This window comes from Papaver somniferum, unplaced genomic scaffold (assembly GCF_003573695.1).
Source record: "Papaver somniferum cultivar HN1 unplaced genomic scaffold, ASM357369v1 unplaced-scaffold_119, whole genome shotgun sequence".
Lineage (NCBI taxonomy): Eukaryota > Viridiplantae > Streptophyta > Magnoliopsida > Ranunculales > Papaveraceae > Papaver > Papaver somniferum.
In genome coordinates, this window is record NW_020620936.1 from 1,605,148 (window position 1) to 1,630,010 (window position 24,863).

Here is a 24,863-nt window from a genome sequence, read left to right on the forward strand (position 1 = left end):
GTGGGCTTACCGAACCGGTTTTAAGACTCCACTAGGGATGTCTCCTTACATACTTGTCTTCGGTAAAGCCTGCCACTTGCCTGTAGAATTAGAACACCGAGCTTATTGGGCAATTAAACAGCTAAACTTTGACCTATCTACTGCCGGTGATAACCGTAGACTGCAACTCAATGAGTTAGAAGAAATTCGTAATGATTCTTACCAGAGTGCAAAAATTTACAAGGAGAAAACCAAAATATTTCATGATAAATCGATTATTCGAAAGACATTTGAACCAGGTCAAAAGGTTCTCCTTTACAATTCTCGTTTACATTTATTCCCTGGTAAATTGAGGTCTCGGTGGTCCGAACCATACTTTGTCAAAATTGTTTTTCCTCATAGTGCAGTTGAAGTTGAAAATCCTAAGAACGGAGAAACTTTCAAGATTAACGGTCAACGGTTGAAACCATTCTTGGAGTTACCCAGTCGTGCAATAGAAGAATCGTAGCTGAGAGATCCTGTCTACCAGGATTAATTTTAACCGGTAACAACGTCTGGCTAAAGACAATAAACTTAGCGCTAATTGGGAGGCAACCCACACATGGTGATATTAAGGTCCCTCTGGAGGACCCTGTTGTACATTAGTTTGTTTTTGTTTTTATTTTTCTTGCTCCCCATGGAAGGATTGTTACGCTTCATCCAGGTACTATCTTTCCGACTTCTCTCTTTAATAGTTCCTCTTGTTACTTATATTTTTGGTATTGCACTTTAATTTGAAACATTGAGGACAATGTTAGATTTAAGTATGGGGGTGAGGGAAAAACTTCTAGTTAGTTTTTAATTAAAATTAAAATAAAAATAATAATAAAAGCCTTCTGGCTCCTTTCATAATAATAATAATAATAATAATAATAATAAATAATAAACTCCATAACCTATAAATGTGTGCCAATTTAGGATGACACTAACCAGTCTAAGTGGATGGAAACATCTTGGTTGTAGGAGTTGAGGAACCCAATAACAGAGTCTATTCATAAAAAGACAGAATTCAGGTTTTATAACGGAATCATCACACTACGTTCCTATTTTTATTTTGCAAACTTATATGTTTCTTTAAGTGTGATTTGGTGGGTCCGACACATCGAATTGTTACCATTGCCAGATGGAATAGAGTGATTGAGTTACTAAATAATAAATAGACCAGAATAATCAGACCAAACGGTATAAAATAAATAAATAAATAAATAACACTTGGATAGCAATATGTGTGTGTTTTCCCTGTCTCTGTCGCATAAACAAGCGTGGAACGCAGGATCCATGGGAATTATCATGTAAACTGCTGACAAGAAGCATGCGCTTGGATCCAAAAGATCAAATCATGCGGTAAAAAAAAATGAAAAATTTATTATTGTTCCCTTGTATATGTCGGTTGAGTTGATCTAGAATTAAGATTATCGACCCCTAGTTCCCTTGTATATGCCAAGCTGTGTTGATATTAGTCCAGACCATTATCTCAATCCATTAGGATTCATAGGTTCATCTTGGCGGAGGCCTTCAGACAGATATGGGAAACACCGTTCACCTTAGTAAACATCGATTTAAACTATACATTTATATAATAATCTATTCATGTGATTTGTGTGATTCCGATATTGAAGTCCATGGTGAGACTATCTAATTAAAACTCTATCACTTATATATTTATGATTATGATTCGCATTCGGGTACTTCCTTTTGTAACCAATGAAAGTATACCAACCAAGGAGATTCTTTAGTGTCATTCCTGAGTTCTTCACAGATAGCTAGGGTTTGGAATAAAGGTTTTGTAGGTACACCTCTGGTAAACCTTCCCGAGACTATAACTCGGCCACTAGGGCCACCTAGGGGTTTAAAGGCTTGCTATACGTGCTAAGTGTAACCGTACCCTCAACGAGATGAAGTTGTATGTATTTAAAATTAGTTTAGTTTGATTTGCTCGAGGACTAGCAAAGTCTAAGTGTTGGGGAATTTGATAGGTGTCTAAAACACCTTGATATGTATCTGTTGTTTATGCTTTCTTTGCTAAATTTTCTTGTAAATTATGTATTTTATGTTTGATTTTTAGTTTTAGGTACTTTGGAGCAAAAGAAGAAGAAACGTCGCATAAAAGGGGCTAAAGTGTCATTTCATGTGCAACTGATGTTGGAGGCAACTTATTTCTCATTATTTACTTATTCTCTATCTGAAAGGCATGTCGGCTTTAGTGATGCACGTTATGTCTGAAAAGCATGGCAGCCTTAGTGATGTATAAAAATTAAAGAAAAGAAGTGAATATGAGAGGTAAGAGATGACTGCTCGAGAAACTACTAAAAGCACCCAGAAAAGTGTTAGAGGCATCCCCAGAAATGTCCCGGAGGAGTTGATAAAGTCACCAAGGAGTTTTTCACTATATACAGCCCAAAAGTAATCTTTATACCTCACAATTTTCTATTCGCACCCCAAGAATTACTAAATGTAGCCCAAATTGCTAAAGGGACACCGTTGTTGGATAAGGGGAAGGTCATCTTCTCCATTTGAATTTCGAATTTTAGCGGGACAAGAGGACCAGAATTAGGGTTGAATATTTGATGGTGTTCTACTAAGATTAAAGTGCTGAGGTTGAATGGTTATCTTTCTTAAGACTAAACAAGACTGGTATGGTCGACCAATTGGATTGAAATTGGCTACAATGTTCAGTTGAGCCAAACATATTGAAAATAAAAAGGCGGGAAAAGTTCTCAGTTTACTCGCAAACTAGGGTTCGAATTTTGGCCGATTCAATCACTGAATTTAGTTTCGTTGGGCCCGTTAAGGCTAAACAGGGAAGAAATGGGTGATTTGTTCGACCCACTTGGGCTGGATAAGTACCAGTGATGAAAACAGAGTTAGAAAGACACTCGGGGTTCTGTTGAGAAGAATTGGACCTTTACACTGAGATTCAACCGGCTAAATATATTACAGTTATCCTGTTACGACTTAACAGGAATGGTACGTATGTTGGAATGGTTTTAATTCAATAGAAAATGAAGATTTTCTCAAAACAGGGAAGTTACGGAAATAGAGAAAGAATCTCGTCTCTATGTGGAAGTACGTGGATTTATTTCCACTCTGCGGGATACCGTTACGTAATGATGATATTTTTGAAGGAAAGAAACAACCAGAAGACGCTTAAGAAGACTTGAGAACAAATTCTCGGAGCTTGGAAGGTATATTTTCTGTTAAAAAGAAGAAAAGAAATAGGAGATTTTTCCGAGATATTTCTTACCCTGGAGGTTATTGTTGGGTATATATAGCCTGGGATTGAGTCAAGGAGGGGATACAGAGAGCCTTAGAAGAATAGTTAGCTAGAATTCAGAAATAAGAAAACATAAAAAGTTCTTGCTGCTTCTGCAAACCAAGAACACGAAGAACATAGCCAATCCGAAACACTCGCAGAAAGATACCGTTAATCAACATCAAAAGACATATATCGTATTCTGTTTGGTAGCAAAAGACTTCCATCCACTGACGTGTAATGGCTAAACTGCTCAATTCAGTAGCTAAACACCTTTAGCGACTGCAGAATCATTATAAGTTTATTTATATCTTTTTGAATACGTTGATTAATGAAATTTTCTCCACTTCTCGATCTATGAGTAGCTAAATTTATTTTCTAGGGTTTTGGAGGAAACTATTTTTGATGATTGAATTTTAGTAGTTATTTTCTTTGACAATAAATACTCTATTTTTGTGCTTTAAATTTATTAAAAATTCTCTCTTCTTTACATGCTTCATAATAATTGTTTTGGGTAGTTTCTACCAATCTTTTATAAGCGAAGGAGAATTAGGCCTTGGTATAGTGACAAGAGTCATAAAAAAAGAGCTTGTAACGTTTTATTTTCCAAAGCATGAGATTGAGTTCGAAACTGTTTTAAGTAAAATAGGAGTATTTTTCAAAGAAATTATTATTGAGTTTACAAATAGTGGAAGTAGTGGAATCCAAAACCCTAGAATCTTCTCTCATTGATTAAAAAAAGAATAATCAAAAGTAATTAGTTTGTCTTAGTATTTTCTTTAGTTAATATTAAACCAAATCTTCAAAAGAGTCCGAGAATCGAATCTTATACTTACCACTTGTAAAAACTACATCAAGAACTGGATGAATTGGTTGGGGTAGTTCTTGGTAATCTTGGGATAGTTACAGGAGAAGAGAAACTCTTGTTGGTATTGAAGTTTTGGATATAAGGAGATGGGGGTTTGATTGTGTTTTTATTCTTCTTTGAAGAAAGATCTAATAACGGCTCCTGCATTCGAGCTAAGTAAATAGCATGAGCTAGAGTTTTTGGAGAAAACATCAACACATGCATACGCGATTCTTCCTTGAGGCCACTTATTTTATTCTTCTTTGAAGAAAGATCTAATAACGCCTCCTGCATTCGAACCAAGTAAATAGCATGAGCTAGAGTTTTTGGAGAAAACATCAACACATGCATAAGCAATTCTTCCTTGAGGCCACTTATGAAGCTTGAAGTAAAGTATTCTTCTGATAAATGTCGATTCTTAGCCAACATACGTGCTTTGAGTTCTTCAAACAATTCTTGATAATCCAACACAGTACCCACTTGAGATAACTTGTTAAATTCACCAACAATATCATCATGCCCTAACTCCTGAAATCTGTTACTCACATCTATAATGAATTCCTCCCATGTAACTTCAGGTTTACCTTCTTGATAATCTTGATACCACACATCAGCTCTACCTTCTAGATATAATGAAGCTAGATAAACTTTTTGTTCTTCTCCCACATAATGTATAAGAAAATATTTTTTACATTTTCGAATCCAAGATCTAGGATTAGAACCATAAAACTTTGGAAACTCTACTTTAGGGTTTGAGTGATGATATTGATGTTCATTATTATGTGTATAAGAATGATTGGTATGACCGGTAGAATCGTTAAACTCACCAGTTATTGGCATATGGTTCACACCAGGACGAGATCCTAAGACTCCATTATAACCTTCTGGTGTTGGTACGTTTCCAATAGGAACTCTCACTTGTTCATCTCTGCATTCTCTAAACACCTCTCGAATGGATTGAAGATACCTTAATGATGGTTTTTCATGGTTCAGATCAACTTTCTTGAGTAGATCTGCGTGTTTCAGAGCTAATTCATCTTGTCTTTGACTATACTCTTTCTGTGATTTAGCGAGCTCATCAATCTTCCTATTAATTTCATCGATCGCATCTTTGTTTTGCATGGAAGCAGTCGTAAAATCGACTGCTCTGATACCACTTGTAGTGAACTCACTACAAATGCTCAAGCTAGTCAAGGTAAATTTACCAGAATATAGATTATTGAATAGTAAGAACTAGAATAGTTGAGAAATATAGCAGAGAAAAGAAGAAGCAGTAGCATAGAAGAAGATTGAAGGAAGAAGATGAAGTTTTAGAGATTCAGAGAGAAGGAAAACGAGTGGAGGAAAATAGAGTTCATTACAAAATAATTCACATATCCCCACAACCACAAGAATGGTTCAAATATAAAGCTATCCAAATACATTCACGTTATGCATGTGAATGTGGCTTAAAGCAGACAAGAAATGATAAGGGCAACCACCTAGGCAACTACCTAAGGTTCATGACAACAACTTGTTTTCCGGATCTAATACTCATTATCCTTCAAATATTTTATGACCTTATGAAGTGCCTTGATGAATTTATTTTATTGGAGATTCCAATAGAAGTTTGCAGAGTGACTATCTTTTTCACATAAAGAACTCAACATATTGTCGGAAGATTTTGAAAGCGAAATACGTTTTCCTTTATTAACTTTTGACAACATTGGTTGATTAGGAATGTCAACCAGTTTCTCTTTCTCAGACTTTGCTTCTTGAGTTTTGTTTGACAAGGATTTTCTAAGATTATCAAGTTTCCCGATTAGCTTTATTTTTTCCTTGATCTCCAATTCAGGTTTTTCAGAACAGTTCATTAGGAGTTGATTAAACTCGCTAGATAAATCACCGTTAGTTTTGGAAAAAAGTGCGTTGCAACTCGGTATTCTTTCATAAGGTTTATCTTCTGGAATATCATCTAGGTAGTAACATAAGCCTTGTTGCACTTCTGAGCCTTTTTGCAGAATAGTAACTTGCCATATGTCTGAACTTACGGTACTTGAAATATTGGATTTCCTCATTACCTTTTTCATGGCAAAAAGATAATGTATCAGGACTTGATTTATGTTTCAATAAAAATCCTTAATCCGTTGTGTTATGAGTATAATTATTGAGTCAAGCTATTTTCAACAAGTGTTTTATCCTTTTGACAACGTTCCTCAGTCCGATTTATACTTACTTCTTTCGAAGATTGGTTAGTATTATCTGAGACATTATATCTAACATTTCTGTTCTTCAGCAAAATTTCTTTATCAAGGATCTTTAACTTTCCTACAAGAGAGCTCCGAGAAAGTATAGAAAGATCATTAGATTCTATTACAGCATGTTTCGTAGACTCGTATCTGGATGGTAACGATCTGAGAATCTTGCATATTATTTCCTTTTCAGGTATAGTTTTTCCTAGTGAGAAAGAAGCATTGAAAATCTCAGAAAGTTTAGTATTAAACTCCTCGAATGTATCGTTATCATCCATTCTAAGGTATTCCCATTCTAAAAACTCTAAAGAAGAAGAAGAAGACACGGACGTACATGGACCAGTTATAAAAAATTAATGGATCAGAAGAGATCCAAAATAAGGAAATACACTTTGTTTACAGTTATCTCGTATCATTTAATAGCTCCATAATTTATAGTATTCGCTTCAAATTAGAGCACATGAAACAAAATCAACAAGATGCATTAGTTACTAGGAGTAAAGATATGACTCAACATTCAAAAATAAAGAAAACAACTTAATTTCAAACACAAGATCAGATGATAACATACAACGAACTTAAGCATCCCACAAATATCATCCTTGCATCTCTCAAGAAAGATACAAGGATGAAATTACCTAGAATTAGGTAGCAGAGTGAGATGTAATCCCACTATGAATATTGAGAGGCGAGTTGTAAATACCATCTGAGTGTTTGTGCATCGTATCCCGTACCTTCCTTCGGTTATATCTTATCCCAGAAGAATTAGACGTAAACCTTTTAGAATATCCAACATAAGGATTTTTCTGAGGATTAAGTCTAGGACCTCTTGATTTCCGTTCCAGAGGATAAGAATTATGAGAATTCCATCTCCTAGACTTAGATCTTCCAGACTTATTCTCATAGACATTCTTGTAGAGATTTTTAGATGAGTGACCTTGTAAACCTATTTTATGAGAGTTCTGGTTTTCTGCAAGAATGAAATCTATTGTAGATATCGTCAGACAATTTACTCTGTCGACTGTAAAAAGAGGTAGATTTTGAAGATCCATAATCTGTTTCTTTCTAGCAAAACAATGTAGAGCATTATGATTTCTTTTCCCGGAGAATGAACAGGTTTGTGGACAAGAAACATCGGATGAATCCCGTTTTAATCTCATAGCCTTTTCGGAAATCCGCAAGTCACGCAAACGTTTGTTAGCAGACAGTTCCTTAGGAGTAATTTTCTCCATGCTAGGTAATACCACATGAGTATTAGAGATATGCACTGAAGGAGACTTACTCACAAAACAGAGTTTTCCCTTTTCAAGGATTCACACTGTTCGTGGGCTAGTAAAAGAGATGCAACAAGTTTCTCTTTTTCAACACGAAAGTTGTTCAATTTTGATTAACGAGTCTTGATTAAACGTTCTTCTCAAATTGAGTCTTATTTAACAGTATCTTCAAGCATACTAATCTTTTCGCGCTGTAGAGTAGTTTCTTGAACAAGATTTTCGATATTGTTATAAAAAGACTCAACAATACTATAGAGTTCACGTTCTCTATCAAGAGACTTCTCAAGTTCATCAGTGAGCTGAGAATACTCAAGAGATATAATTTTAGAAACTTGAATATCGATAATCTCAACAATTTTTTTTAAGTTCTGGTGAGCTCCATTTCAGATTCTGACATAGTGTCAACTGTCACTTTAGAGGGAATGTTATCAAAATCTGATAGAAAAAGTTTTCTACGTCGGGATTCGGAAGAATCAACTAAGGAGTTATCCTTTGAGGTAAGACCAAGACATTTGGCATAATCAAAAACTTTGGAAGACATCTTTGTGTCCGTAAAAGCGAGATGAACTTTTATCCACAAAAATCAGATTGCTACAAACACATACTTATGAGGTCTCAACGTGTTTGCATGCTTTGATGCCGATTGAAAAAGCAAGGGTATAACAACTACACCCAATAATTCATTCGGAAATCTGTATGGACTAACTCCAATATTATTCCGAGAGCACCAGCTTATAAAGCGAGCTCGACCAAGAAAGATATCAAAGAGTGATATCTCTTTTTCTCAATACAATATGCAATCGAACAGATACAAATCTGTGAGCCCGATTAATATGAGAAATAGCTTGGACGGTACCAAAGACCAATGTACAAGTGCGAATCAATTCCTATCCAACAATCAAGGTCGGATTTACCAATTGATTGAACTACGCACAACATGTGATATTTCAATTATATAAACAAATATAATGCGAAAAACAAATAACACAGACACCAGAAATTTTGTTAACGAGGAAACGGCAAATGCAGAAAAACCCCGGGACCTAGTCCATATTTGAACACCACACTGTATTAAGCCTCTACAGACAACTATCCTACTAAAAGTTAACTTCGGACTGGAATGTAGTTGAGACTTAACCAAGTCTCACACCGATTAAGGTACAATCGCATTCCTTACGCCTCTAGAACCACGCCGGATTCTGCGCACTTGATTCCCTTAGATGATCTCACCTACAACTAAGAGTTGCTACGACCCAAAGTCGAAGACTTATAAACAAATTTGTCTCCCACAGATATGTCTATTCATTATTCGGTTTTTGTCCGTATTTTGATAAATCAAGGTGAACATGAACCAATTGATAATCCGGTCTTATACTCCCAAAGAGCAGCCTAGAAATACCAAATAACCTCACAATAACCTAACTGATTAACAGGAAAAGTTATTGCGGAACCACAAGAGTCCGAGACGAAGAACTATTGTGATTACTTTTTATATCTTACCCATCGGAGATAAATCTCGAGTAAATCTTAGATAAGATAAAACTCAATACGATAGAACAAGTAAGATCATAGTACGCAACTACAAAGAAAATAGTTGGATCTGGCTTCACGAATCCTAATGAAGTCTTCAAGTCGTTAACCTATAATTGTTATAGGAAAAACCTAGGTTAAAATAGAATCGACTCTAGTATGCAACTAGGAACACAGAGAAGTGTGGGGATTAGGTTTTCCCATTACTAGAGTTCTCCCTTGTATACTCTTTCAAATCAGGGTTGCTTTCAATCAAAGCTAAGATAGCTTAGTAACAAAGCATTTAATATTCACCGTTAGATGACAACCTGGTGTAAGATTCAAGCTAAAAATAAAGCAATCAATCTCCACCGTCAGATGGTCTTATCTTGTTACACACAAATGAAATATACCTTCATTTAGATATGGGTTACCGTACCTAAACGTGTAACCGAAGTTAGACATATTAACACTTTTGTCTTATCCATATCCTTCTAACACTTCTAGATCAAATATGAAGATCATTCAATCATAAAAAATAATCAAACGAATCTAATTGTGTTTCAAATAGATTTGTTCAATTGTTCACTATCTCATAGAAATATATATGAACAAATTGAATCGAAATCGATTTGATTCGTAATCATACGATGTACTAATACAAGAATCAATTCATGAACATTAATCCACGGTTTGCAAAGATTGCATTCTTTAGATCATAAATGTTTTAGTTCATGAGTATGATACATACATGACCGATTCTAGAACTTCACCATTGTGTTCGCCAACCAGGTACGCAGACAACAGCTCCGGACCTTGGCCTGTCAAGCCGTTCGCAAACCCGGTTAGCAAACAGCCGTTCCGGACCCAACTTAGGTAAAACCGTTCGCATACTAGGTACGCAAACAAGGTTCCCGGACCTAAACCGTTACAAAACAGTTCGCGTACTAGGTAGCCATACTGTGTTGTATCCAGACATAGGTAATCGTTTTAAACTCTCATTTCAATCATTGAAACATCCTTGGAAGACGAGAATGATTGTCTCATACAATCAAGCGATCGAATGATCAATACAAAACTTCCTAAGTTAACATCAAATGACTGTCTCACACAAATCATATAAGATGTTCAAGGTAATTTCACATGATCATCTTTTGACTTATATTTAGTTTTCAACAATAAATTGTTTCCAACTAAACTCGTCAAAAATATGATGAACATATCTAAAGAAAAAAGCTTCCAACACATATTTCGAGAAATAGATAAGCGAGATAAACTCGGCTCGAAATATCAAATGTGCATAATGCAAAAGTCTATATTGTTATACGACTTAGTCTCATTAGAAGATAATATAGAATAGACTTCTGAGTGATAGATAAGTTTTAGTCTCCACATACCTTTTGTTGATGAAGTTCCTCCAAGCTCCTCAGTAGATCTCCATCTTCAATTGGTGAACGCCGCGAAGTCTAAAGCTCAACTATATATTTTATCCTAATCCGAGACATATCTATAAGTAAACTAGAAACCAAGTATACAGTTTTGATCAACTAAACTTGACAAACAAGCTTGAGATATCAACGCTTGCTAGCTCGACCGAACAGTGCTATAACAATCTCCCCCTTTGTCAATTTTAGTGAAAAAACTATCAATACATATGGATTACAAACTAAATAAACTTTGTAGCTTCTCATCCATCATGCTTGATTTCCTTGGCTCTTCAACATTCCTTGAATTCTTTTCTACTCCAAGTACTTCAACGATTATGAACGTGTTCAACTCAACATCATTGTTGTTGAAGATCCATAGCCATAACAATAAGAAAACATATGTTCTCAATCATTTTTATACAATGTCATAGTATTACTATAGATAATCAAAGTTCAATTGTATCACAACTTTGAAATAATACTATGGTGATATGTATCACTCCTCCTTAGTCAATACTTCATCTTACAATGGAAACCACTCCCCCTTACATAATGATCCGTAAACCATATGTATGTTGTGTGAACTACCAAATAATTCTCCCCTTTTTTGTCAATATAAATTGGCAAAGGTACCAAAACCACGGGATCATAATGAAATTTTCAAAGAGATACTTCATGACTAAAAGAGAACATATCAAGTTTGTTTCCATGATTTTACATAGTCGAAACTTAGTGTATTCATCAAGGAGTTTATAAAGATACAAGATAACTCCTACAATATTCTACAACCCCACTCCCCATAAATATATGGAAATTATCACAAGTTCAATTAAGAACTCTCCCCCATTATATGCCATTCCCAAGAGAACAATATGAGCGACCTTACTTTTACAAGAAAAGAAGGATTTCTTTGGACGTTAACAAACCACATGGATTTGTATCCAGTAATACTCGAATAAATTAACCACAAGAAGACCTTATTTATTAATTTAATCGGAAACACTCAACATAAGAAAACTTACAGATCCATACAGTACTTTCACAAACGTGGATCATGGAAAGATCAATACTGCGGAATACTCTCAAAAGTTCATTCTATCTTTCATCGATATTTGCATAATGAAAGAATGGACTTAACTTTTGAACATATATGAGATAATCATAGTTCACGGATGTAAACACATACATATCTCATAGGCAATTGCAATATATGAAATCAAAAAGATTAAATACTGCAAAAATCATCTTCCAAATAACTTTAGAATTTAAATAAATAAATCTAAAAACATTGCAAGATGAAAATCGTTAAAATAACTATGTGTAATCACAAATAATGTTATTCCAAATCCTATTTATCCTTCTTAAGCATAAGAATAAATTCTCATAAGAAGTTTCCTAGATAAAATAAACTCAAATACTAAAAACCAAACAAAACGTACTAAAATTAAAGTACACTTTTGGAACCCTCGTGGGTTTTAAGACCCTCGAGCTTGTGATTTACAATATCTACTGCTTCTTCGGAGAAGATATCCTCATTGAGAAGGTATTTAACATGCGTCTTCATGAGAAGAAGGTCAGAATTAACCTTTTTCAACTCAGTTCGTAACACATGGAGACCTTTCATAGTATCAACGAGCTGCAGTTTCGCTTCCTCAATGTATTTAAGAAAATCATGAACAACTTCAGCAGAAACCATCTCATCATGCTCTACATCTTGATGGGTATATGCATAGTAGCATGAGACATCAGGATGATCTCCAGAGTTTTGAGATTCGACAACTTCAACTTCAACAAGAGTTCTTTTCTTCTTCCCTTTGATCCGAAATCGTCCCCTTTATCAATAAATCCTTTCATGAAATCGTGATAAGTGCATATTTCACATATATTTGGTGTTAATTCCATGCTAGTATTTGTTGGTTTTCTTGAAAATTATTGTATATTATGCTTGTTTTCTATTATTTGTGTTTTATTAGGTGAATCATCCAAAAGAAGTGAAATGCCACTTAATTGTGCAATAAAAGAAGCTAGATACAAGTGGAGAAGGGACAAAAACCAAGTGGAACTCGTTCAAGTACAAGATTTCTACTTTTCAATTTGTAGAGGACGAGATGACGAAGGAAATGGTGAAAGAACAGAGTCATTCTGAGTTCGTATGAAGAAGTTATGAGCAAAACAAGAACTTAGAAGACTAAAGGGAGGAAAAGTGCTATTGGCATCCTCACTGTTCGTTAAGGGGCACCTCATGTTAAGGGGCTAACATCTTCAAAGGAAGTGCTAAAGGGAGTCGAGTTTTGTTCACTGGGGGGCTGCCAAAATTCAAAAATTGCTAAAGGCACCTGGATTATTACTCAGGACACTTCGTCTTCCTTATTCTTATACAACAAACAGACGATGGAAGTTGGAACTTAATGATCACAACAGATGGATTTTGATCAACAATTATATTTGAATTTAAAATATATCATTGGGTTCCTGGTGATGGTGGAAAACATGGGTTGATGTCTGATTTCGACAAATCAGTCAAGGTGGCTAATGGCAGTGATGACAAGATTTGCTGCTGCCATAACCGTCTCGGTGATTTTTATGGTTGGAAATGAAGTCGAGTCTGATAAGAAGAGGTATACAGAGAAGGCAGTGAAGATAAGAAGCTCGAGCAAGCTCAGGGAGCTGCTGATGATCGATGAGGACGGAGATACGATGATAGTTATTTGATGCTCGGATGCTGTTGTGGATCGATAGGAAACTGAGAATGAAGATGGCTCGATGGTGATAAAGGTTGAAGCCGGTGTTTGAAATGCAGTATGTAGAGAAGCTCGTGTTTGAGTTTGTTACTCGAGCTTGGCAGATTTGGACCTCATAATAGTCCCACGCAGCTTGTTTCCGCATAATTAACTTAAAGTATAATATTGAAGGGCCTCTCCACTCATATCCAATCGGTTTTGAGTTGGATGTCCGCAGACTTTAACATGGTATCAGAGCTAGGCCCGTACGCGGGGTGTAGGCCCGAGGCCATTATTTATTCCGTGACTGAATTTGTCACTTGTGCACCCATGACCCGACTTTGGTCATTATGTACGTGATCCACGTGTTAGGCCGAGTTAATGGCCTTGCACGTGAGGAGGCATGTGGAAGGAAAATAATCCCACATCGCTTGTTTCCGCATAATTAACTTAAAATATAATACGGAAGGGCCTATCCACTCATTGCCAATTGGTTTTGAGTTGGATGTCCGCAGAATTTAACACCTCGATCCAGACAAGGAACATGTGGCAGAAAGATATTTGAACAGGATACGAAACTGAGAATGGGTGAGTCCTTTGACCGAGAAACTAGCTGAAAAGACACTTTTCGGGATAGATACATAGAAGATTGCCGAGCAGCAGAAAGATTCTATGCGGAATGGAAATGTGGGGATTTGGTGCAACAAGGGATATATAATTGGATATATAGCTAGCATTACAAGAAGACGGACCCGTCCATTGCAGGGTCCTGCTAGAGTCTTATCCAACCATAGGTCGTATCCATTTTGTTAGAATACTTCGTGAAACAGCGAGTCAAAGACATACGTTTCCTAAAGTTCTGAAACTCTGTGAACCCACTATACATCCTTATCACATAAGGATTTGTCGCACTTGAAGCTTATACAAGGCAAAATTGTTGAGAAGAGAAATTCACTTTTGGGAGGAGAAAGAAAAGAAAGAGAAACAGAGGCGGTTTGGGAGGAGCAGAGCCTTAGGGCGATGCTCGTTTTTGGGTTTGCGTTTTCAGTTTAAATCTTTCTCTTTCATTTAATTATTGAGAACTGTATAGCTATGTCTAGCTAATTAATCAATTGATTAAGGATGATTTCAAAATCCTAATTTATGAAATCTTAATTATCTTTGCAAGTTAATTTTGAGTTGATTTTCTTGTCGATTGTCTCTATTATTTTTATCGTCTAAGATTATTATTGGGTTGTTTGATTGGCCATTTAAATTAACCTAATAATAATTCTTCTACTAATGTTGAGTTGTGCGATACGTGTAGTAGTCACTCGATTCTTTACATAAGTAGTACATCGCAAAATCTAACATAAGAATTCTGTTAAGTATTTCCATAAGGTTCGGCTCTTACGTTATTTACCAAATAAGCCGAACCATAAATAAGTTTTCTTCCAACAACTCTCAGGAATAGGTTCGGCCTGTTATGAAACTTTAAAACAAGCCGAACCAAGTATTTCCATAAGGTTCGGCTCTAACGTTAACACTTTCAGCTAGCCGAACTGTTCATCATTTGTACAGAACCAGGTGGGTTCGGCTACTAATTATAAGCCTAACGTATTCCTGGTTCGCCGAACCATGGTGAAAAAATACAAACTTTAGATGATTTCAACCTACAAAAGGAAATTAAACAAAAGATAGAAGTGTACCCGTGTATTATTAGCATTGGGTTCATCATCAATGTCTTCATCATCTGATTTGGCTCATAAAAACCATCATCTGGAGTTTGAGTTTGATCTTGAGTTTGAGTTTGTATAAAATCATCTTCATAATCTAAGAAATCAGCCATTTCCGGATCATTATTGTAGTTGATGTGTATTTTCCAAGGTTTTTTAGACGAAGATTTCCCCTCCTCATCCACTGAATCACAATACATTTCTCACTTCTCCTTCTCCAAAAAAACCTAACTTTTTTTTTCTTCAAAGTTTTTCATCTACGAAAACTTTTTATAACTAAATTATCTTAATCAGTCTTCTGAAGGAGACATCTGATAAAATATTATTTTTTATCTTAATCAGTAATCATTAACATTAATAACAAATCAAGATTATTAATAACTAATCATTAATATTAACACTAATTCTGAAAGGGCGGATTTAGCATTACCAAAAATATTTTGGTTAAAGGGCTATTGATTTTGCTGTTTCCGACCTGTTTTTGTGCTTATTTAGTATGCCCAGAAATTTTCCTGGGTGCCCTACTTCCAAATGGAGGATTGGTCCCCTTCAAATACCTCAAGAAGAGAATCGTTGTACCGCGACTACTTAATTGGGCCTAGGATGATTGATAAATAATTTTCTTGTTCAAAAGAGACGAACCCACACTGCTACTGATGTCCATTTAACAAAGTCCAGTCCATTTTGGATTACGTAAAACGCAACCTTAGACAGGCAAAATGGTAAATGAACTCAGATCTAGGGTTATATTTTACCTAGTCTATCGTTTTAAGTGTCGAAAACAAGGAACGAGACCTTCCAAGAGAATTATAATCTTTTAATTCCGCGAAATTGGTGTAGCTTCTGTTCCACCAGAGAGTACAGAGAGAGAGAGAGAGAGAGGGAGAAACTAAGTTGTAGAAGGAAAAACAATAGAGAAATAAATTGTTAGATCTCAGAAAAGTATTCATTCTGGAATTCAAGATTTAGTTATCTTCTTCTTCTCCTCCTATCTTCTTCTGTATATCAAAGTCGGTGAATTTCATAATGGAGATTTATCGATCTTCCAGGTTTCACTTCTGCGTCTCAGTGATTCTTCTTCTGTCTATTCACCATGCATCTTCTTTTTATTTACCTGGTGTTGCACCTGAGGATTTCACTAAGGTTAGTTACTCTCAATTCATTTAATTTTTTTTTGACTTTTTTATGTTAGATAGATCTTGTCGGTGTCTTTTACGTGATCTGCTTACTTTAATCAGATCTGATATGTTCTTAATTTTGGTTACGTAAAATTATTTAGTTACTTATTCTAAATCTGCAGAGAATTTTTTAAGATCTGAGTATTTTGTTCAAATTTGTTCTTCTCGAGTGATTTGGATTTCCCGAGTTTGTACATTGAGATTTTAGTTATCAACTTGGACTAGAAAATGCCGAGGTGTTACTGATCACTAGCTATCACTTGAAGCTGCCAATGTCATATGCATTGGATTTCAAGATGAATTGTTCATTATAGAAACTAGCTTTTTGTAATTCCCTCTCTATTGTTGTTTTGGAGCTGACTTGAGAGTGTAGAGGACAAACACTCAACCAGGTAGGACATTGGTACTGACTGAAGTCGTATTAGGCACCTGTAGATAGACACTGAACCAAGTTAAACTTGCATGTGATGAGTAGTCTGGATAGCTGTTAGTGGTAAGTTTGTGGAAATGGGTTGCCCATTAGTAAGCAAGATAATGTTTTCATGGCAATGATCGGTTTTATCGATCATGGCATTGAATGGGTTATTAATCTGTGCCAAACTAAAGAAGCAGTGGAGTCTATGCTATTATAGAACTTAAATGCCATTAAGTGTTAGAAGATGCTTGGACTTGATGCTTGTGCATATCAAAGGTTCTTTATTGATATGCAACTAACCCTTGACTATTCCAGTCTTCATAGATGAATATCAACAATATTTTAGATGGGAAAAGGAACAAAACCAGTACATCCAATAGATGGTAAATTAAAATAAAAATTAAAGAAGTTAGTAACGAGTGTGACAATCAAGTCTAGATGAGGTAACTAAAACGAATAAAGCTCATCAATTTTCGTGCTAAAATGTATTTATTACTGGACAATACTATTAACCGCCTTTTTTGAAGAAACCTCGAAGAACTTGTCTGTTGGCGGATCACATTAACAATCGCACCAAGCCATTGACCTTCACAGAGAGGACAAATAGACCTGACTAATCCATCACCTTTGACCATAGTAGAGAAACAAGTAGATCAGGCAGCCCTAGAAAAATTTCACCCAGTTAGTGAGTGTATATTGTAGCTGTGTACGTGGAAAGTATTCCCAGTTGCTTCCATAATTTGCTTAGAACAGTTCTGACAAAGGGAGATACAATGCCACGATGCATATGCTGTTTATTGTTTCTTATCCATGTTTATAAGTTTTTGGGTTCATCTTTTCTGCTTTTTGACTGCAGGGTGATCTGTTGAAGGTGAAAGTGAACAAGTTGACCTCTACGAAAACACAACTTCCCTACTCCTACTATTCTATTCCATATTGTAGCCCAGAATCTATTGTTGACAATGCAGAGAATCTTGGGGAAGTTCTTCGCGGGGATCGTATTGAAAACTCTCCGTATGTGGTAAGTTGTATTTCTGTTGCAGCTTAATTTTTCTTGCTCGCTGTTCAATAATTCTATTTTAGTTGCTAACAATAATGTTTCTATTGTAGTTTAAAATGAGGGTACCAGAGATGTGTAATATTATCTGTCGCAAAACCCTGGATGCAAAATCTACCAAGGAATTTAAGGAAAAGATAAGCGATGAGTATCGTGTCAATATGTAAGGGTCACTGTGTGTTCTGCGTAGTGATTCCTCGCTTGATTCTCCTCTTGTGAAGTTTATTTCAGCATATGCTAAATATTATACTTTGCATTCTATAGGATCTTGGATAATCTTCCATTGGTTGTTCCAACAAGAAGACTAGATCAGGAATCTGCAATAATGTACCAACATGGGTACCTCGTTGGGCTTAAGGGAAAATATTCTGGAGTAATTATCTCAACTTATTACCAGCGCGTGACTTATATGTGTGCCAACAATTATGTTTTTTTAATTCTGTTACATTTTATATTGCAGAGCAAGGAGGAAAAACATTTTATTCATAACCACTTGCAATTTACTGTCAAGTATCACAAGGATCCAGCAACAGATCTTTCAAGAATCGTTGGGTTTGAGGTGAAACCATTCAGGTTAGTCGCTAATGCTCTTCCGTATGAGATCATAGCTGTTCTTCTATGATGCTTTGGCGCAAAGTTTTGTGCTGTTATGGTTTTTGCCTGTTTTAAATATCTGATTTGTATTTAATGGTCCAGTGTGAAGCATGAATATGAAGGTGAATGGAATGAGAAAACACGTTTGACAACTTGTGACCCTCATGCAAAACGAACAGTTAGTAGTTCAGATTCCCCACAAGAGGTAGAAGAAAATAAGGAGATCATTTTTACGTATGACGTCGAGTTCCAGGTGAAACTTCTGTGCCTCATAATTTTCAAAACACCTTTTAATTCTAAGCATTAGGTTTATCCATCTATGTTTTATTGGTTGATTGTGTTTTTTTTTTTTTTTTGCTTATTTCAGGAAAGCGATATCAAGTGGGCTTCTCGATGGGATACATATCTTCTTATGGCTGATGACCAAATTCACTGGTTTTCTATTGTCAACTCTCTCATGATTGTTCTATTTCTCTCCGGTATGGTAGCTATGATCATGCTACGAACTCTGTACCGTGACATTTCTAAATACAACCAGCTTGAAACCCAAGAAGAAGCCCAAGAAGAGACCGGGTGGAAACTGGTCCATGGTGATGTCTTTAGGCCGCCAACAAACTCGGACCTGCTTTGCGTCTATGTCGGGACTGGTGTGCAGTTTTTTGGAATGATACTTGTCACTATGATGTTTGCAGTATTAGGTTTTCTCTCCCCCTCAAACCGTGGTGGGCTAATGACTGCTATGCTTCTACTATGGGTTTTCATGGGTCTGTTCGCTGGTTATGCCGCGGCTCGTCTGTACAAGATGTTTAAGGGAGCTGAATGGAAGAAACTCACACTCAAAACTGCTTTCATGTTTCCAGCTATTGTATTTGCCATTTTCTTCGTCTTGAATGGTTTGATCTGGGGTGAGAAATCCTCTGGTGCAGTCCCATTCGGCACCATGTTTGCTCTCGTCTTCCTGTGGTTTGGAATTTCAGTTCCGCTTGTCTTCGTGGGTAGTTACATCGGTTTCAAGAAGCCGGCAATAGAGGACCCTGTCAAAACGAACAAAATCCCAAGGCAGATCCCAGAGCAGGCCTGGTACATGAACCCCACCTTCTCAGTCTTAATTGGAGGAATCCTTCCATTTGGAGCTGTCTTTATTGAACTCTTCTTCATCCTGACCTCAATCTGGTTGAATCAATTCTATTACATCTTCGGATTCCTCTTCATCGTTTTCATTATCCTTGTGGTAACTTGCGCCGAGATCACAATTGTGCTTTGCTACTTCCAGCTTTGTAGTGAAGATTATCTTTGGTGGTGGAGATCATATTTAACTTCAGGTTCCTCCGCTCTATACCTCTTCCTTTATGCCACATTCTATTTCTTCACAAAACTTGAAATCACAAAGCCTGTCTCCGGAGTATTGTATTTCGGCTACATGACCATTGTTTCCTACGCATTCTTTGTCTTAACTGGAACGATTGGTTTCTATGCATGTTTCTGGTTCACAAGGCTCATTTATTCATCGGTGAAGATTGACTGATTTGTTGAACCTGGTCAGGCAAACAGGTCATTTTGTAAGTGTTTTGTAGAAGAAGATACCAAGTTCATGTCCGACCCTGTGCACATTAAATCAGCAGAGATTTTGCAAAGCATCTTGGATTCAGTTTTGGATACTAAAGGTGGGTTCTGGAATCTGTTCTTAGAAATTGTTTTTACCTTTTGGGATACATATTATTAGGGAGCAATAGTTGTTTCTCTCACTTTCTTCTTTGTTTGTCTTAGCTTTTCTGTTTCACGAATTCTCGGATGACTTATCTCCAATTCCATAATCCCTTGCAATGATTTTGGAAAGACTAAATGGATTGCAGATGTCTGCAGACATTTGATTGAATGTTTACACATTATATTAACAGATGAATTTATTGTTAGATAAATTCTTTTTTCTTTTGATGCAACTCGCTTTAGATCGCCCGAGTTCGAGAATTATATATGGTAGGCAAGTAGAGCCTACTAGGTCAATTCTTTTTCAGGGAACAATCTTGTTCCCACGTTGATCTTAAGTGGTGGTGACCGGTGATGACTGTAAATTAGTAATATTGGTTTTTAATTTTCAAGGGATTCTTTTGTTGTGGATAATTTTTTTTTGGGTGAAACCTCTCTGTAGTCATGGGTCACAGGGGTGAGCATGGGACGGTATGGGTCGGTTTTTAGCTCATCCGCACCCAATCCAATCATCCAATGGATGCACGGATGAACGAATTGGGTACGAATAATTCAATAGTCTTGTTTTAGTTAAAATTTATAATGAAAAAATAAAACTAATATAGACAACTTCTTATAATACCTACATATTCCTTATCTTCTATCTATATTATAAGGGACAATGGTGTTTTTTCTATTGGACGGTCATCCACATTTCGCAGTTGCACACGCACACACATCTATATAGTATGTATGATGATGCAAACTATACCGACTACTAAACATATGATAATGCAACCAAACCCTATATATTAAGTCCCCCTTTATTTTTTATTTTTTTAATCTTTTTGATCAATCAATAATGGAAACTGAACCCGTAACCTATAGATTGGAAGTCCAACCCCGATTTACTGGGCTAATGCCAGTTGGTTCCCTTCACTTAAGAAAATTTTCTTTTCTATAATATATGGTTAAAGAACATTTTGCTATTTTGGAGTCGGACTCGATTTGTCTTATGAAATAAACATATTTTTAGGTAGTGATTTTAGAAACTGACAATAGAGTGTCTAACACCAAGTTAGACGTTGAATATTTTTACCAAGCAACTCATCAATATTAGATCTCTATCCAATCTACTTTGGTTCTAGATTTATTTTGGCTTCTTGATTTGAACAGTTTGCCCTCTTTTTAACTATGTGACCGCAAAGAATGCAAGACTTAGCTCATTTATTGTGCCTTCACGATTTATAATGATTAGAAATATACCCACCTCAAGAGCTACTTCAAAAGTTTTCAAACAGTTTAAAAAACGAAGAAATAACTCAACCGGTAGTGTGTTTTCAAAGTTGTTGTAGTAATATGATTCGTTCAAGACTTGTGAAAGCGGATTTTTAGATTTTTTTAATAAATAAAAATAACGAACTAAATTAAAAAGATGTTGTGAAAATTATGGAGAGAATAGGGCTAGGATTCCACCATTGGTTGATATTAGTGATTTAATAAAACAATAATTATGCAATTCAACATTCAAATTGATTCTAATAGTATTGCCTAGACATGTAGATTTCTAAAAGAATAGATGTTAATCCAAGCAAAGAATATCAAAACCCTAAAGCAAGCATATTCTATCAAGAGAAAATACACCTAACTAATCAAAATCATAAAAACGATTTTTAGTTCAATGCAAAAATCATAATAGAGTTGTTGCAATTAATTAATAGAAATATATCACTTTTACCGAAACAACAGCTTCCTCCATAGCCCCAACGATTGGGTTTAGCTCATCATGATGTTGGAAACAGGCTCAAAAGTTGATTTCATTGCTCAAAGTAGGTGTACAAATGATGAAATGGAGAAAATGATGAAAATCGGGTGTTTGCAACGTTTATAATTGTTGCAAAACACTGTTACAAAGAACGATAAAAGAGAACTGCTGTTGTTGTATCTCTGCGACCCTCATGTGGCTGTCGTTGTCACTGTTCATAAACGACTGCCTCTAGTGGTCTTTTGTTCTTCGTGTTCTTGGTGCAGCAGCAGAAACAGAGTTCTGGAAACTCTTGATTCACGCCTCCTGAGCTCTCCTCTCGACCCCAAACTCTCCGTCCCCCTTCTCTATGATCCCAGCAATCTATTTATACTCTTCAGCCTCATTTAATCACACCATAATTCTCAATATTCTTCATTTAACTCGGGCAGTAAAGAAAATATTCTGGGAATATTTTCTTCCCTTTTTCTTCTCTTGCACGCGTCTGGATACGTGCATAGAATCTTTGTTTAACTCCTTCACGTTTCTGAAGCAACCAACGCGTGCGGTACACGTCCAAACTCGTTGTAATCTCGTGACTGTCTCCCTTGTGAACACGGTTTCCCAGTTTAGCTTCAATCCGACGATGCAGCCAATTCCAATCAAAACAATCAACCATACCACGCCTGTTACGCTCCGTAAAGTCATCCCGTGCAAATTCAGCCATTGAGTCTCACTGCAGCTCCTCCAAATCCGAAGAACAATATGTTGCAGGTGAAAATATTTCCCGCCAAAAAAATTAATTCAAACGAGGGAGAAGGGTGTTGTGGACAAAAATGGGCTACATATAGTTGTGGGTGACACTTAGCAAAAATGGGGGTCCGCATAGCAATTGTTCTCCGGGGTGCTCCGAGCAACTTTTCGAGCCGAATTTTTCAACAATATTTATTTCCCAAAAGATACATACAAACACACAAAATACCATAATAAGTACGAAATCGAGTACTAATAATACCGAACATTGAGGACAAATTAGACACATAAATGCGTCTATCAAATACCACCAAACTTATTATTTGCTAGTCCTCGAGCAAATCTAATCTAAAAAATAAAAATGACTACACTTAGCACGTGCAGCAAGCCGTTAAACCGCTAGGTGGCCCTAGCGGCGGAGTGTTGTCTCCGGAGGGTTTACCAGAGGTGTACCCACAAAACCATTACTCCAGACCCTAGATATCTACGCAGAACCTTTGAAGGCACTAAAGAATCTCCTTGGTTGGCATACAAACATTGACTATAGGAGGAAGTACCCTGATGCGAATTTCCAATTGATGTACACGAGTTTGCACTCAACATACTATAATTCATATATAAGTGACGTACCTCTACTCAGATAGTTTCTAGATATCATAACCGGAGTCAACCAATCACATGGAAAGATTAAGAAGATGGATAAAGAGATGGTTAAAAGTGAACGGTGTTTTCCATATCTGTCTGAAGGCCTCTGCCAAGGTGAACCTATCCTAATGGACTGAGATATCGGTCTGACTAATATCAACACAACTGGCATATACAAGGGGACCAGTGGTCGATAAACCTAACTCTAGGTCAACACAACGGGCATATACAAGGGCACCAGTGGTCGACTTTATTGAATTTTTTCCGGTTGGTCTAATGGTCTGGTCTGGTCTCATTTATTTATTTTTATTTTTTTGTGTATCTCAATCACTCTATTCCACCTAGCAAAGGTAACAACTTGAATCGTGTGCACCACCAAATCACTTAAAAAAAATAAAAATAGAAGGATTAGGATTCAACGAGATTTGGCGAAACTACCATGTTTTTTTTTTTTTTTTTAATTCTAACACCTGAGCTCTGTGCTTTTATGAATAGACTCTTTAGATGTTTCCATCTAATCAGATTGGTTCCTCAACTCCTACAACCAAGATGTTCCCATCCACTTAGATTGGTTAGTGCCAACCTTAATAAGCATAAATTTCTAGGCTCTGGAGTTTATTTGTTGCAGCTAAGAGCTAACAAAAAGTTTCTTCCCCACCCCCAAACTTAAATCTAACATTGTCCTCAATGTTCTAAAGATGAAATTAAAAGCATGAACAATAAGAAACTGTCACCACTTGATGGATGGAAGAAATAAGAAAGGATATTACCGTAAGCATGAGTACCTCCCAGGAAATGCTAAATTTAAAGTCTTTATCTAGACATCAAATACCTGAAAAATGATTGTCACCTTCCAAAGTCATATATCAATAGTCGAAACAATTGTGGGTCCATAAGACCAAATAGAGCTGACACCAGTATGAGACAACTGCACTGATTCAGAGAAATGAAAAGAAGGAGCACGTTCTCATCTAAGGTTTCTGTCAAGACAACTGGGTTTATTTGCGGCGCGTAATTGAACTTCATATGCGTGTCTCCATAAATAGATTCATCCGCAAAACGGGTCTTTAATACCTGGGTTACCTCCTTGATAGACACATTTTTGTGTCTAATTTGTCTCGATTCTATATATTGATAGTTCTCATTCTTGTATTTATTTTGGTATTTTATCTCTTTGTAGGTGTTTTTGGAGAAATATGCTTTTGCGGCGAAATTGGCTCAAAACGTGGCATTTGAACCTCCGTAGTAGACGTACCAGTGACATCCCAGAAATACCCCGGAGGAACCCCGAGAAAAGTGTTGAAAACATCCCAGGAAAATTACTAAACGCACCCAAGGGACAAGTGTTATACGGACTCCAGAAGCGGATAAGGGGCGACCACTGGATAAGGGGTAACCTTTCCCCTTCACGTTCAAAAACTGAAATTGGCAGGAAATTTTGTGCATGCAACTGGCAGAGTTGGGGATTGATTTCGAAGGTGTTTTAGTGAGATTCAATCGCCAGAATTGATTGGGCTGGACGTGATTCAACTAAACAAGCCTGGTATAGTCGTTTGTTTGGATCGAATTGGGCTAGAAACCGAGTTGGAGCTAAACAGGGAAAGTGTTTTTACACGGACCCTATTGAGATTATTTTTAGAAGTTCTAGAGAGACTAAAGACCTAAAAGTCTTTCCAAAGATACATATCTATGTAAGGAAGAGTTTGAGATAAGTTGGAAAGCTCAAAAACGCGTGAAACAATTTTGGGAAGAGATTATTGTCGTAACTGCCAAGAAAAGAAAAGAAGAGATTTCGAG

The 24,863-nt window shown here is 36.4% G+C and overlaps 1 protein-coding gene across 1 annotated transcript; it reads left to right on the forward strand.

Annotated features, from left to right (window-relative positions):
* The first annotated feature begins 15,789 nt into the window (after window positions 1-15,789).
* On the forward strand, window positions 15,790-20,178 carry LOC113330866 (transmembrane 9 superfamily member 9-like). Its single transcript, XM_026577665.1, has 7 exons — window positions 15,790-16,137; window positions 17,444-17,608; window positions 17,698-17,807; window positions 17,909-18,017; window positions 18,105-18,217; window positions 18,341-18,491; window positions 18,606-20,178. Exons 1-7 carry the CDS (start codon window positions 16,021-16,023, stop codon window positions 19,761-19,763), a joined length of 1,923 nt encoding a protein of 640 aa, XP_026433450.1. The 5' UTR covers window positions 15,790-16,020; the 3' UTR covers window positions 19,764-20,178.
* Window positions 20,179-24,863: the final 4,685 nt, after the last annotated feature.

Bases quoted from the DNA above. Each gene is read 5' to 3' on its own strand.
- LOC113330866 (XM_026577665.1), top strand. From the start codon at position 16,021: ATGGAGATTTATCGATCTTCCAGGTTTCACTTCTGCGTCTCAGTGATT. The intron at 18,018-18,104 runs GTAATTATCTCA...TTTATATTGCAG, and splicing joins TTAAGGGAAAATATTCTGGA to AGCAAGGAGGAAAAACATTT. The intron at 18,218-18,340 runs GTTAGTCGCTAA...TTAATGGTCCAG, and splicing joins TTTGAGGTGAAACCATTCAG to TGTGAAGCATGAATATGAAG.